The sequence below is a fragment of the Hesperophylax consimilis genome, chromosome 17 (genome assembly GCF_061612785.1).
Source record: "Hesperophylax consimilis isolate HC1 chromosome 17, BYU_Hcon_1.0, whole genome shotgun sequence".
NCBI classification, from domain to species: domain Eukaryota; kingdom Metazoa; phylum Arthropoda; class Insecta; order Trichoptera; family Limnephilidae; genus Hesperophylax; species Hesperophylax consimilis.
Window position 1 is genome coordinate 25250992 of NC_142852.1, and position 12123 is coordinate 25263114.

Here is a 12123-nt window from a genome sequence, read left to right on the forward strand (position 1 = left end):
CATATTTGAATGACTTACCGTTGGCGGATGAGTCATATGGAGAACCAGGAGAAATTGACATGTTGCTAGGAGCCCAGCTCTTCCCGCATCTCCTGTTGTCAAAAAGGGTTCAAGACCCTTTTCAGAGGTATAATCTGCATGCTTTAGAAACAGTTCTAGGATACGTTATTTTGGGATCAGCACCAACTCGGGTTGAGGATAATGTTAGCGTATCTTGTTGTGCCATGCTAGAAGAACCAGATGATATTTGTCTCAAAAGATTTTGGGAATTAGAAGAGGTAAACGTACCGTCTATTAAAAGTCCTGAAGATCGTGAATGTGAGGAAATATATCAAAGAACAACCACAAGAGATCCTGAAAATGGAAGATATATAGTAACTTTGCCATTTAAAGGGGATGTTTCAACCCTTGGGGATTCATTTGCAATGGCAAAGAAACGTTTTTTATGCCTTGAACGTAAATTGGAAGCCTCTCCAAAATTAAGAGAAGCTTATAATAATATTATCAATGAATATTTAGAGAAGGATTATTTGACTCTCAGCACTTCAAATGAAGGAAATGAGATGCCTTCATACATAATTCCGCACCATGGAGTTGTACGAGAGGATAAAATCACGACCAGTTTGAGAATAGTCCTGGACGCTAGCGCAAAAACAAGCACTTCCGTGTCATTGAATAATATTTTATATAGTGGGGAAAATTTACAGGGAAATTTATTTAATATAATTATGAATTTTCGTGTATTCCCAATAGCTCTTTCAGCTGATATACGCAAAATGTTTTTGTGTATAGGAGTGAAAGATAGTGATCGGAGATATCAACGAATCTTGTATCGCTTCTCGCCCAGCGAAGATATTAAAACTTATGAGTTTAACCGCGTTTGTTTTGGTCTTACATCCAGCCCATTTCAAGCTTTACGCACTATCAGGCAATTGGCCTCCGATGAAGGAGAAGCTTTTCCTGAGGCTAAGAAAATTATTGAAGAATTTTTATATATGGATGATTTTGTATATAGTATGGAAACTGAAGAGGGTGCAAAGGAAACGTCCTCTCAGTTAATCGCATTATTGAAGACTGGCCAATTTGACCTTGTCAAGTGGACCAGCAATTCGCAAAATGTTCTGGAATCTATTCCAGATTCGCATCGCTTATCAGCGATAAAGGAATTTGATGAAGTAAGCATGCATAAAATATTGGGCTTATACTGGTCACCAAATTCCGATTTATTCTCGTTCGTCACTTCTACACCTAAAACAGGTTGTACAAAACGAAATATATTGTCTTGTGTCGCAAAAATATGGGATATTATGGGCTTCATCGCGCCTGTCGTTTTATATGCCAAGCTTTTAATTAAACAATTATGGCTACACAAATGCGATTGGGATGATGAGCCTCCCGACGATATTGTAAGGATATGGACGCAATTCTGTGAGGAACTTTCCTCACTGAATAGAATACAAATTCCGCGTCATACTGGCATCACGTCCAGTAGCATCGTAACCATTGTTGGTTTCGCAGATGCCAGCGAAAAGGCATATGGAGGTATAGTGTATTTCCATGTCCAAAATCATGAAGCAATTTCAGTACATGTTGCTTGTGCAAAATCGAAGGTTTCTCCTGTGAAAATTGTTTCTCTCGCACGATTAGAACTTTGCGCTGCATTAATACTTGCAAAATTAATGCATAACGTAGTAGAAACCTTAGAAAAACGCTTGAAAATTGAAAATATATACGCATTTACTGATTCCACTGTAGCACTTTGTTGGATTCAGTCTTCTCCGCACCGTTGGGGGACATTCGTGGCTAATAGAGTTGCTAAAATTCAATCTGAATTATCGGCTACCTGTTTTAATCATATAGCAGGCACAGATAATCCCGCTGATTGTCTGTCACGAGGGCTTACCCCCAATCAAATTTTAGATCACCCGCTATGGTTTCATGGCCCACCGTGGATGAAATTTAGGCCTGATCGGTGGCCCATTACCACATTTGATGTTACTATGGTGACAGAACTACCCGAACAGAAGTCTATTTCGTTAGTAATGACTTCTGGTTTAGAAGAATATGATATTCTTACCCTGTCAAAGCGCTTTTCCTCGTGGAATAAATTATTACGATGTTTGGTTTACGTATTTCGTTTTCTTAAGGTGTTGCCATATCGAAAATATATACGTGGGTCAGATTTAGAGTTCGTTGAGCTTAAAATATTGCGCGAAATACAACGAGCGTACTTTCCCGGGGAATTGATAAATCTACAACAAGGAAAGACGTGTAAACCCGTATTTCAACGTTTGAGACCGTTCTTGAATGACGGAATCATAAGGTTGGGAGGTCGTTTAGTTAATTCGGATTTAAATTATGATCAAAAGCACCCAATAGTTCTCCCGCGAAAGGATCACGTTTTAAATTTGTTGGTTGATCATTATCATAAAATTCATTGTCACTCGGGTCCCGCATTATTAATGTCTATTTTGAGGCAAAAATATTGGATACTGTCAGCCCGTAGTTTAATTCGAAATCGAGTACATAAATGCAATTCGTGTTTTCGGCTACGCCCTAAAACAATTGCACCTTTAATGGCGGATCATAGAGATTGTCGTGTCATTCAGTCTATAAAACCATTTACGCATGTGGGTATAGACTTTGCCGGGCCTTTAAGGGTAACCGTATCACGTGGACGTGGAATTCGTTCTCAAAAGGCGTATATTTGCTTATTCGTGTGTTTGACAACAAGAGCTATACACCTTGAATTGGCGTCAAGTTTGAGCACCGAATGTTTTCTGAACGCATTCAAACGATTTCTTTCTAGGCGTGGTCCTGTGTCAAATTTATACTCAGACAACGGAACTAACTTTGTAGGAGCCAAGAGAAAATTGAATGAATTGCACGCATTTTCGTCATCTTCACATTTTGGTGAAGAATTCGCAAGTATTTTGGCCAATAATAGAATAAGCTGGCATTTGAATGCGCCAATAGCACCCCACTTTGGAGGAAATTGGGAATCCAATATTAAAAGTATGAAGACTCATCTTTTTCGGGTAATAGGAGATCAGATTCTATCGTTTGAAGAGGCAACTACAGTACTTGCACAAGTAGAAACCATTCTGAATACGAGGCCATTGTGTAGAACGCTCTCTTCAGACCCCTCCGAGCCCCTTGCGTTAACGCCAGCTCACTTCTTGACGACAACTCCCTTAAAACACCTGCCCGCCATGGAAATCGAGAAGGATAATTTGAACCTTCTATCGCGTCATGATTTACTCGATAAATTAATTCAATCATTCTGGAAGCGATGGAGATTAGATTACTTGCATACTTTGCAAGTACGTCCAAAATGGAATACTCCTACTAATCCAGCAAAGGTCGGCTTAGTAGTAATAGTGGGAACTGAAAACGCCCCACCATTACATTGGCCGTTAGCTATTATTGATGAAGTTTTCCCCGCAAAAGATGGAGTAATTCGTGTTGCTCGTGTCAGAACAGTGCTGGGATCTTATATTCGCCCAGTAATACGGCTATACCCTTTGCCAACTCAATAGTAGTCTAGTAGCATTAGGTTTAGTCAATGTAGGTTAGGAAATTTAGGATAACTGTAGGTTATGTTAATTTGTTTATATGATAAATGCCATGACAATGCGGTTTAAAAGGGGTGATTTCGCACCCTTTCAAGGCGGGGGGGATAGTTGCGCGTGAGGTTTAAAATTGAATAGCCTTAAATGTGTACCCTTCACCCCCCTTTGCCCCTTGTCCCCTTTCCTTGATCCGGGCCCAGAGACAAGGAGTATTGTTCAGTTGTTATCGTTGCATCTTACCCGCGAACATTTCGTGTCATATTGAAACCCGCATATGTTGAACTCGGCCGTGACTATTTTGGAGCACACATCGTCCAGTGAAACGTTTTTACCCGCCGCAGTGAATTTCACTGTCTTGTTTTGTTTTGTGTTAAGTGTTAATGTTAATTGTATGCAAACTGATAAGAGAGCAGAACCAGCGGCTTAAGGAGAACGAGACCAGGGTAAGTCTTTTGGCCTTTCCTACTCATTTTCCTCTTGCAAAACACTAAGGCAATTCAATTCGTTTTTATTTGTCTTAGTCTATATCGCATCCGCATTACCGCAACCCCCCGCACAATTGCGTACGAAAGATTTCCGCACAACCAGGGTCTTTACCACGATTCGTGGGATAGTGAGAGAAAGCAATCATATTGAAACAGTGGGGTTTGTTCAGCATCATATTTTTCATCAAATCCACGGAAATATAACAGCGAAGAAAATTGGACATTTATTGTATATATTCATTGCTAAAATAAGACATAAAAGAAAAGAATATTTTGTTTATATAACATCTATTAATACTCATTCGACCGTCACTCCTGATCACACTAATCCCTAGATTCCTAGCCTCCGCTCATACAAATTTTCTTCCTCGCCTTATAAAAACCCTCCACACAGCACCCCAAAGATAACATAGGCGGTAAAGTTTGAGGGAAATTATTTTCCTCAGGGCCTCTTGTGTTGGGTCAAAGTAATTTTTTAAACTAGTATAACTAAAAATATATATTGACCTCTTCCCATAGTATGTTGATCCAGTAAGAAGTTGTTAGACTAAGATGATCCACCTTTAACACCATGTATATTGACGGCCGGCATAGTCCAGTGGTAACGCATTGGACTGCCATTCCGAAGGTCGCGGGTTCGAACCCGGCGAGCGCAAATAAATTTTATTTGATTAATTTGTGTTATTTCACAATTAATTAATTAAAATAATATATAGTATATTTGCGGCACGTTCCAGAGTGGAAGATACTACCAGTATCGCCCTGGTGTAAGACCACCATTCAGAATTGAAACGTTGCTCCAAATGGCTTAAGCCGTGTTTAGTGACTAGATCTGAATAGCCAGGTACTTCCCCACCTTCCTCTTTCCCTTCCCCACTTACCTTCAGCCTCACAACATCCCCCAATTGGGGATGCCATAGTCTCACTGGCTCCAGACGGGAGCAGTTGGGACTCTTGTGAGGTATTCACTATAAAAAAAATATATATATAACTTGGCTATTATGGAATACATAAGAAAGCTCGAACAATTGGGCATTATAAACATTATAGGGGCAGCAGATCTTCAACCTGTTGACTGTGGGAAATCCGGAACCTTACTAACAAATCACAGTAAAATATGTACACAAAATTAAAAAAATCATTGTTTCTAAAATAAAATTTAGTGCAAGCGATTTGGACACTTACCTTTATTTCAGTTTCTTTATACATAAGGATTAAAATCACTTTAAAAACTAAGGGCAAACACATTACTATCCTATTAGTCGTTAACCCTTAACTAGGCAAGAATATCAAAATTTAAAATTTAATAGTTAAACCGCGTTATTAGGTTTCTGGGTCTAAAAGAGTTATATCAAAAAATTATGTTTTTTAATTTTCAGTAAAGTGAGAGTTCAAATGTTAACTACGGTAAACAACGTAATGTTAGATATAAATGAAAAATTGTAGCGAATAAGTAGTTATCTGTATTTACTTCAAATAATTACAAAAACAAGAATATTTCAACTTTGTTTTTAAATGAAAGCGTTTTAGTTTTTTCCAATAAAATCATAGAATATATTGGCATTGCAGCCCTTACAAACCCCTCTTTACTGTTTTCTGTTCCCTGCTTTACTACATTACACAGGATCAATACTTAATTGATTCTCGTGCCGCAGTTCGTCCTAATTTTCTCTACAAGCAATGTATTTTACCAGAATAATCTTAATAACTATTGTCAAAGTACAAAAATGTACGAATTTGTTGATTACGTTTTAACGGAATTATATCTGATTTAAGCACGTAACGAAATGTATGATTGGGTGAAGCCATTTCGACAGCAATTTTCAATTAGTAAAGATTTAAAAAAAATCTTAAGTTATGATTTGTCGGTTCAGTTATGTAAGGAGAAAAATACTTACATTTTAAAATATCAGAGGAAAATTGTCATCAGTCAAATCACTGGAATTTTTTCTTTCTACCCAGGTAGTACGTTCTCGAGCGGTTGAAGTACCTAGCGGTTGTGTTTACCAAATAATTCTAGTAGGTACAAGGTGCGATCTCCGCATAGTAAACAAAAAAGAAAATGTTCTAGAATGCACTAGTAGCTGCTTCTACAGTTCTACAGTTTAGAAAGTGAATGTAGAAGTGTAAAAATATTATTTGAAAAAATAATTAAATATATTACTGTAAACATATTCACATATATTTTGATATTCGTGTTAGAAGCATGACATAATTATCTTTTTTACACATACATTTACATTTAACTTACAAGTACATTTAAGTTTAAAAAAAAATCAAATATTTTGCAATGCGATTCAGAAGAAATTCAAGGAAATCAAAAGGTTATAAACATTTTGACCATTTTAAAATTATACTAATTTTATATACTGGAAACTCTCTGGTGAAACATATCATATCTAATACTAGAATTTATTTTGTAAATAGTTTTCGTGAAGGTGAATGTTAACGCAAGGAACAAGAAAAGTGTCCAGTCAAAGATTCTTTTCGAGAAAACGCATAATTAAATACGAAAAAAAAACTGTGAGTGCGCACACGTTTTTTCAAATCTCTCTTCAGCCAGAAAACGAAAAAGTTTTTTCTCAGCTGTCATTAAGTATTTTCTCTTCAAGGAACACTGTTGATAACTTGCATAGTTGCACTAGGAACAAGAAAAGGGGGGTTTTATCCGCTCTGAGTCAGCATGTGTTCCAACAAATGTCCTATATGTGTGGCCTTTCCTAGAATCTGAATATGTGCACTTGGAAAATGAAAAAAGTTTGTTGCCACTGTGAAACAGCATGTGGCTTTTTAGATGTGCGTTTTGAGAATATCCATAGATGAACAAGGAAAAAGAAAATGTTGACTCCGTAGTGACTTAACGTGCGCTTCATATTGCTTTTATAATAACATTAATATGTGCACTTGCATAAAACAGGTTTTTCGCCACTGTGAGACAGAATGAGGGCCTTTAGATGGGCGTTTTGATAAAATGAAATGTTTCACACGGGACATGAAAAAGGTTTTTCTCCACCGTGAGTTAGCATGTTGCACTTCAGATAACATGTTTAGTTGCACACGGAATATTAAAGAGGTTTTCCTACGATGTGAGAGAGCATATGGCTCTTCAGATGGCCCTTTTGATAACATGCATAGTTGCATACGGAACATGAAAAAGGTTTTTCTCCACTGTGAATCAGCACGTGTCTCGTCAGCTGACCTTTTCTATAACATGCATAGTTGCACACGGAACAAGAAAATGGTTTTTCTCCACTATGAGTCAGCATATGGCTAATCAGTTGAACCCTTCGATTACATGCATAGTCGCACTCTGAACATGAAAAAGGTTTTTCTCCACTGTGAGTCAGCTTGTGCCTCTTCAGCTGACCCTTTTGACAACACGTATAGTTGCACTCGGAACATTAAAAGGGTTTTTCTCTGCTGTGAATCCGCATGTGTACGTTTAGTTCGCTTTTTCGATAACATGCATAGTTGCACAAGGTACATGAAAATGGTTTTTCTCCACGGTGAATCCGCATGTGTCCGTTTAGTTCGCTTTTTTGATAACATGCATAGTTGCACTCCGAACATGAAAAAGGTTTTTCTCTACTGTGAGTCAGCTTGTGCCTCTTCAGCTGACCCTTTTGACAACACGTATAGTTGCACTCGGAACATGAAAAAGGTTTTTTTCTACTGTGAATCCGCATGTGTACGTTTAGATCGCTTTTTCGATAACATGCATAGTTGCACACGGAACAAGAAAATGGTTTTTCTCCACTATGAGTCAGTATATGGCTAATCAGTTGAACCCTTCGATTACATGCATAGTCGCACACGGAACATGAAAATGGTTTTTCTCCACTGTGAGTCAACAAGTGTGTCTTCAGGTTACCTGGTTGATAACTTGCATAGTTGCACTCCGAACATGAAAAACGTTTTTCTCCAATGTGAATCAGCATATGCCTCTTCAGATGATCCTTTCGACAATACGCATAGTTGCACTCCGAACATGAAAAAGGTTTTTCTCCAATGTGAATCAGCATATGCCTCTTCAGATGATCCTTTCGACAACACGCATAGTTGCACACGGAACATGAAAAAGGTTTTTTTCCACTGTGGGTCAGCATATGCCTCTTTAACTTTCTATTTTGAGCATTTGAATAGTTGCACTTGGAACAAGAAAAAGTTTTTTCTCTTGCATAGGTGCGTACGTTTATTGCAAAATTTGACTTGAGAGGAGGAGTAGTTGTGATGGGGAGGAGTGAATCCCTTTTCCACAAAATGCGTCTGAAGATCTGTCGACAAATTTGAAAAATAACATGGATGAAAAAGACTCAGTTAAACTTATTTTCTAAACTTAGAGTAAATAAGCGAAGTAAGTTCGTAGAAACGATAAAAAAATAGGAGAGTCCGAATCGTTCAAGTTTACAGCGAAAAATTGGTTTTACCTGCTTCCTTGGAAATTCTTCCAAAGCGTTCTAAGCATTCCTCTTTTACATCCAACAGGTCTATATCAATTTTCATATAAGTAAGCGCCGCTTCATCTTGTTGGGGTCCAAGATCCGCGTTTATGGTGACTGTCTTCACATTAATGTTTCCTGGAATAAAAAAGGACAATAAATATAATGAATCTTTTCATGGCCAGCCCTGAATCAAACGGCGCCAGGCGCAAGATTAATTTTGGCTGCCCTCACAGTCTAAAATAGTACACGCCGAGGCAGTATACCAACATTAAAATGATGATTTGGGTTTTTTTGCAGAGCGGTATTTATCAAAAATAATATAAAGGGCGATGTGATAGGTTAAGTACCCAGGGACGCCCGGGACGAACTGCACTAATTGCGCCCGCATAGAGCCAGCCCTGTATCTTCGTCAAATTGATATTGACGAGAATTTTTTTAATTGAAAAACAATAAACTATTCTTTTACGAATAAATACCATTGATCAACAAGGTCAATGTCAGATAAAAAATGACCTCAGATATCCGCTTCAGGGACCGATTCTTCAAGAAGGAAAAACCTTTCTCTAGAGCACGTGTAGTAGAGAGTTTGGTTGTTTTCGGTCAAAGAAATATTGTTTTTACAATCAATATTTATGTATTTTTAACGTATAATACGTGTAATTCACATAATTTCTCAAATAAAATAAGGTGAAAATCGAGGAACCGACAACTTACTATGAATAATATAATAAAGTTTAATGAGTGCTGTATTTTGGTATTTTCCGGCAAGGACACATATTAAGGTAAATACCCAATACACCTCATGTTTTATAAGAAAGGATGGTGTGCACAAGTGTGTGTCCTGTTTGTACGACATTTCAAAAGAGAAATTGATTCCGGACATCCGAATTTTAAGTTCTATATTTAACACGTATGCAATGCAACAAACTGTCTGAGTACTCTCCGCATATTGCGAGCATTCCTTCGTTAGAGCTGGGTGGTCGAAATCTAAATCTGAAAATGCAATTTAACCTCCATCTTCTTCCTGGAGCCCTGGTTCCGTCTTGATGGATATAGTATCTGGCTTCAGTAGATCCATGGTCTGCTTTGGTAGAGATTGGTTATTGGTTTAACCCCAAACAATATATCTGAAACAGAACATTGTTAAAATAAAATAAAATGATAAAATTTAAAAGTTAAATTGAAACAGGATACATGATTTTTAGCTCAAATCGTTAAATCATTCCTCCTTACGTACCCTTAAAAATTGAATATAACAACCTGTAAATTCTAATACGGGAAAATTATCTTGGGCTGTGCATTGATGAACACGTAACTTTTAAATAGCATATTCAAGATATTAAAGATAAAATCACCCCTTTAATTAGCGTATTTAGCCGGATATCATATCTGTTACTAGATAAAATTTAAAAAAAGGTCTATATTATAGCCTCGTACATTCACATTTAAACTACTTGATTGAAATCTGGTTAAATGCATATGAAACATATATAAATGAACTACACGTAAAACAAAACAAAGTAATCAAAAAGCTATTTCACTTCAAACCTAGAACATCAACAGAAAAATTATGTATGAAAACAAAACTATTAAAATTAAGAAACTTTTTATGAATATAATACATGTCTCATTATATGAAAAATAAATAATAAACTCATACATCCAAATACAGAAATCATTAAAACGTACCAAGTAAACACACACACGGCAACAAGATAAAATACATTTAAACACCATACATACTCATTACGGCAAGCAATCCATTGGTTACGAGGGGAGCAACATACATAATTGCCTCCCAGACGAAATTAAAAATGAAAAAAAGTGTAGTTTAATTTTTTAAAAAGTTGTTCAGTTTTATGATCAATCAACAAAACAATGATCGTGAATAAAATCGTTGTGTAATATATTAATGTGTTATCTGACATTTTTTCCATCATCAAAGATAGATCCCGCAATGTTTGGGCAGAGTATTGGCACATTGCTAGCCAATCCAAGGGAGCCTGCTATGCCTCAATACAAAGGACTATTCCATCAAAACCGTGGTTTCAGCAATTCCCTCATTTTTCCAAAAAAGAAATTTCTTCACTCATTCGAATGAGGATCGGACATTGTTCCGTTCCTTCCCACCTTTTTAAAATTCACGTCCTTGACTCCCCAGATTGTACATTTTGTGGTCTAGAAGTGGGAACTTTAGATCACATATTTTTTGGTTGTCCCTCTCTAAACAAATATCCTCTCTTGTATCAAGCCTTATCTAAAATTGCCTCCCCTCCATTCAACATCTCATCTCTTCTAAGTCTGAACTCGACTCCAATTGACATTATAATTTTTAAATTTGCCTATTTAAATAAAATTAATATTTAATTTCACCTTTTATTTCTCAATAATTTTAAATGATGGCCAAGAACACCCTTGAAGGGTGAAAGCCAAAAATAATGTAAAAAAAAATGTAATAGTTTTTTCTAGTTAAATAAGTGAAAATGTAATTTTCTTTTATCTAGAAAAAAAAAATATAAATAAATAAATAAATGTGGTTTCGCTTGGAATATCCTGTTAAAATAACGAAGACGTAGCCAAAACACATTTGTAAACCTTGAAGATATGACAACGGTTAAGAGAAACGTTGTTTATAGTGGGAAAACTATATATATGTTTACAATGTTTACCGCCATTCCGCTTTTAACAAAATATCTGTTAACAATATGTTTTTTTTGTGATCATTGTAATAAATGCCTTCGAAATGCTAATCTAATAATAGGTAGACGTCAAATTGACAGTTTAAACATTCTACTGTGACAAAACGCCCAATGATTCCCTAACTAAACTGGAATAACGGCAGCTACCAAATGAATAGCGATGAATATAAGAATAAGTACTTACTTTACCAATAACCATCACAGGAGTGGGATAGTATGTTTAACAGGAAGAAACGGCTCTCGGAGAAGAAAGCACTTGTTAGCACTTGTCAAAAATAATTATAGGTTATGCATAGACAAGAATGAAGTCATAGACAATTATTATAATTATCATGGCGACCAGATAACTAAAAAAAAAAACATTTTCATCATTTGACTTTTGAACACATACATAATATATTGTTAACATACAAAATCATCATATGATAATTAATCACGGTAATTAATAAGAACGGTTATTATTAAGAACGATCGTAACTAAGAATAATGATTTTTAAGAACATTTCATATGCAGCACAATTTGCGAGTCATTCCACGAGAGTGAAAGTTAGTTCTGCCTCAAAGTCTCAACAAAACAGTTCCATTATTTTACCTGGTTAATTATTGATTTGATAAGGGTTATTATAAATTTTAATTATATTTTCATTTGTGTTCCGAGTTTCAGCAGAAAAGCAACTAAATAATTTGGAGTTTTAATGTGAACATGTTCGTGATATTTGCAAGTAAATTGTTTATTTGTTTTTGACGTTGTTATGTAAATATTTTGTTTGTGTATTTATTTGCAGGTATCGACACTTGCAGAGAGCCATTTCTTTGTGATTCTCTTTCGACGAGACCAATCCTGTCCTTACTGTCCTTACTGTCCCATAACTTTTTCGTCCATTGCCATTGTTTTTAAAACCTTTTGTTTAAATGTGAGTATATT

At 36.2% G+C, this 12123-nt stretch overlaps 1 protein-coding gene across 1 annotated transcript; it reads right to left on the reverse strand.

Moving 5' to 3' along the window:
• Positions 1–6257: 6257 nt before the first annotated feature.
• Positions 6258–11475, reverse strand: LOC149416331 (uncharacterized). The gene is made up of 4 exons (XM_089642127.1): positions 11383–11475; positions 9511–9626; positions 8485–8634; positions 6258–8331 (listed from the first exon to the last, which is right to left on the reverse strand). Exons 2-4 carry the CDS (start codon positions 9575–9577, stop codon positions 8180–8182), a joined length of 369 nt encoding a protein of 122 aa, XP_089498253.1. The 5' UTR covers positions 9578–9626; positions 11383–11475; the 3' UTR covers positions 6258–8179.
• Between the last annotated feature and the right edge of the window lie 648 nt (positions 11476–12123).

Excerpts from the sequence above, each read along its gene's own strand:
- LOC149416331 (XM_089642127.1), bottom strand. The coding sequence starts at position 9,577 with ATGGATCTACTGAAGCCAGATACTATATCCATCAAGACGGAACCAGGG. Across the intron at positions 8,635-9,510 it reads GCTCCAGGAAGAAGATGGAG|GAAACATTAATGTGAAGACA; the intron begins GTTAAATTGCAT and ends TTTTTATTCCAG. Across the intron at positions 8,332-8,484 it reads AAGAATTTCCAAGGAAGCAG|ATCTTCAGACGCATTTTGTG; the intron begins GTAAAACCAATT and ends ATTTGTCGACAG.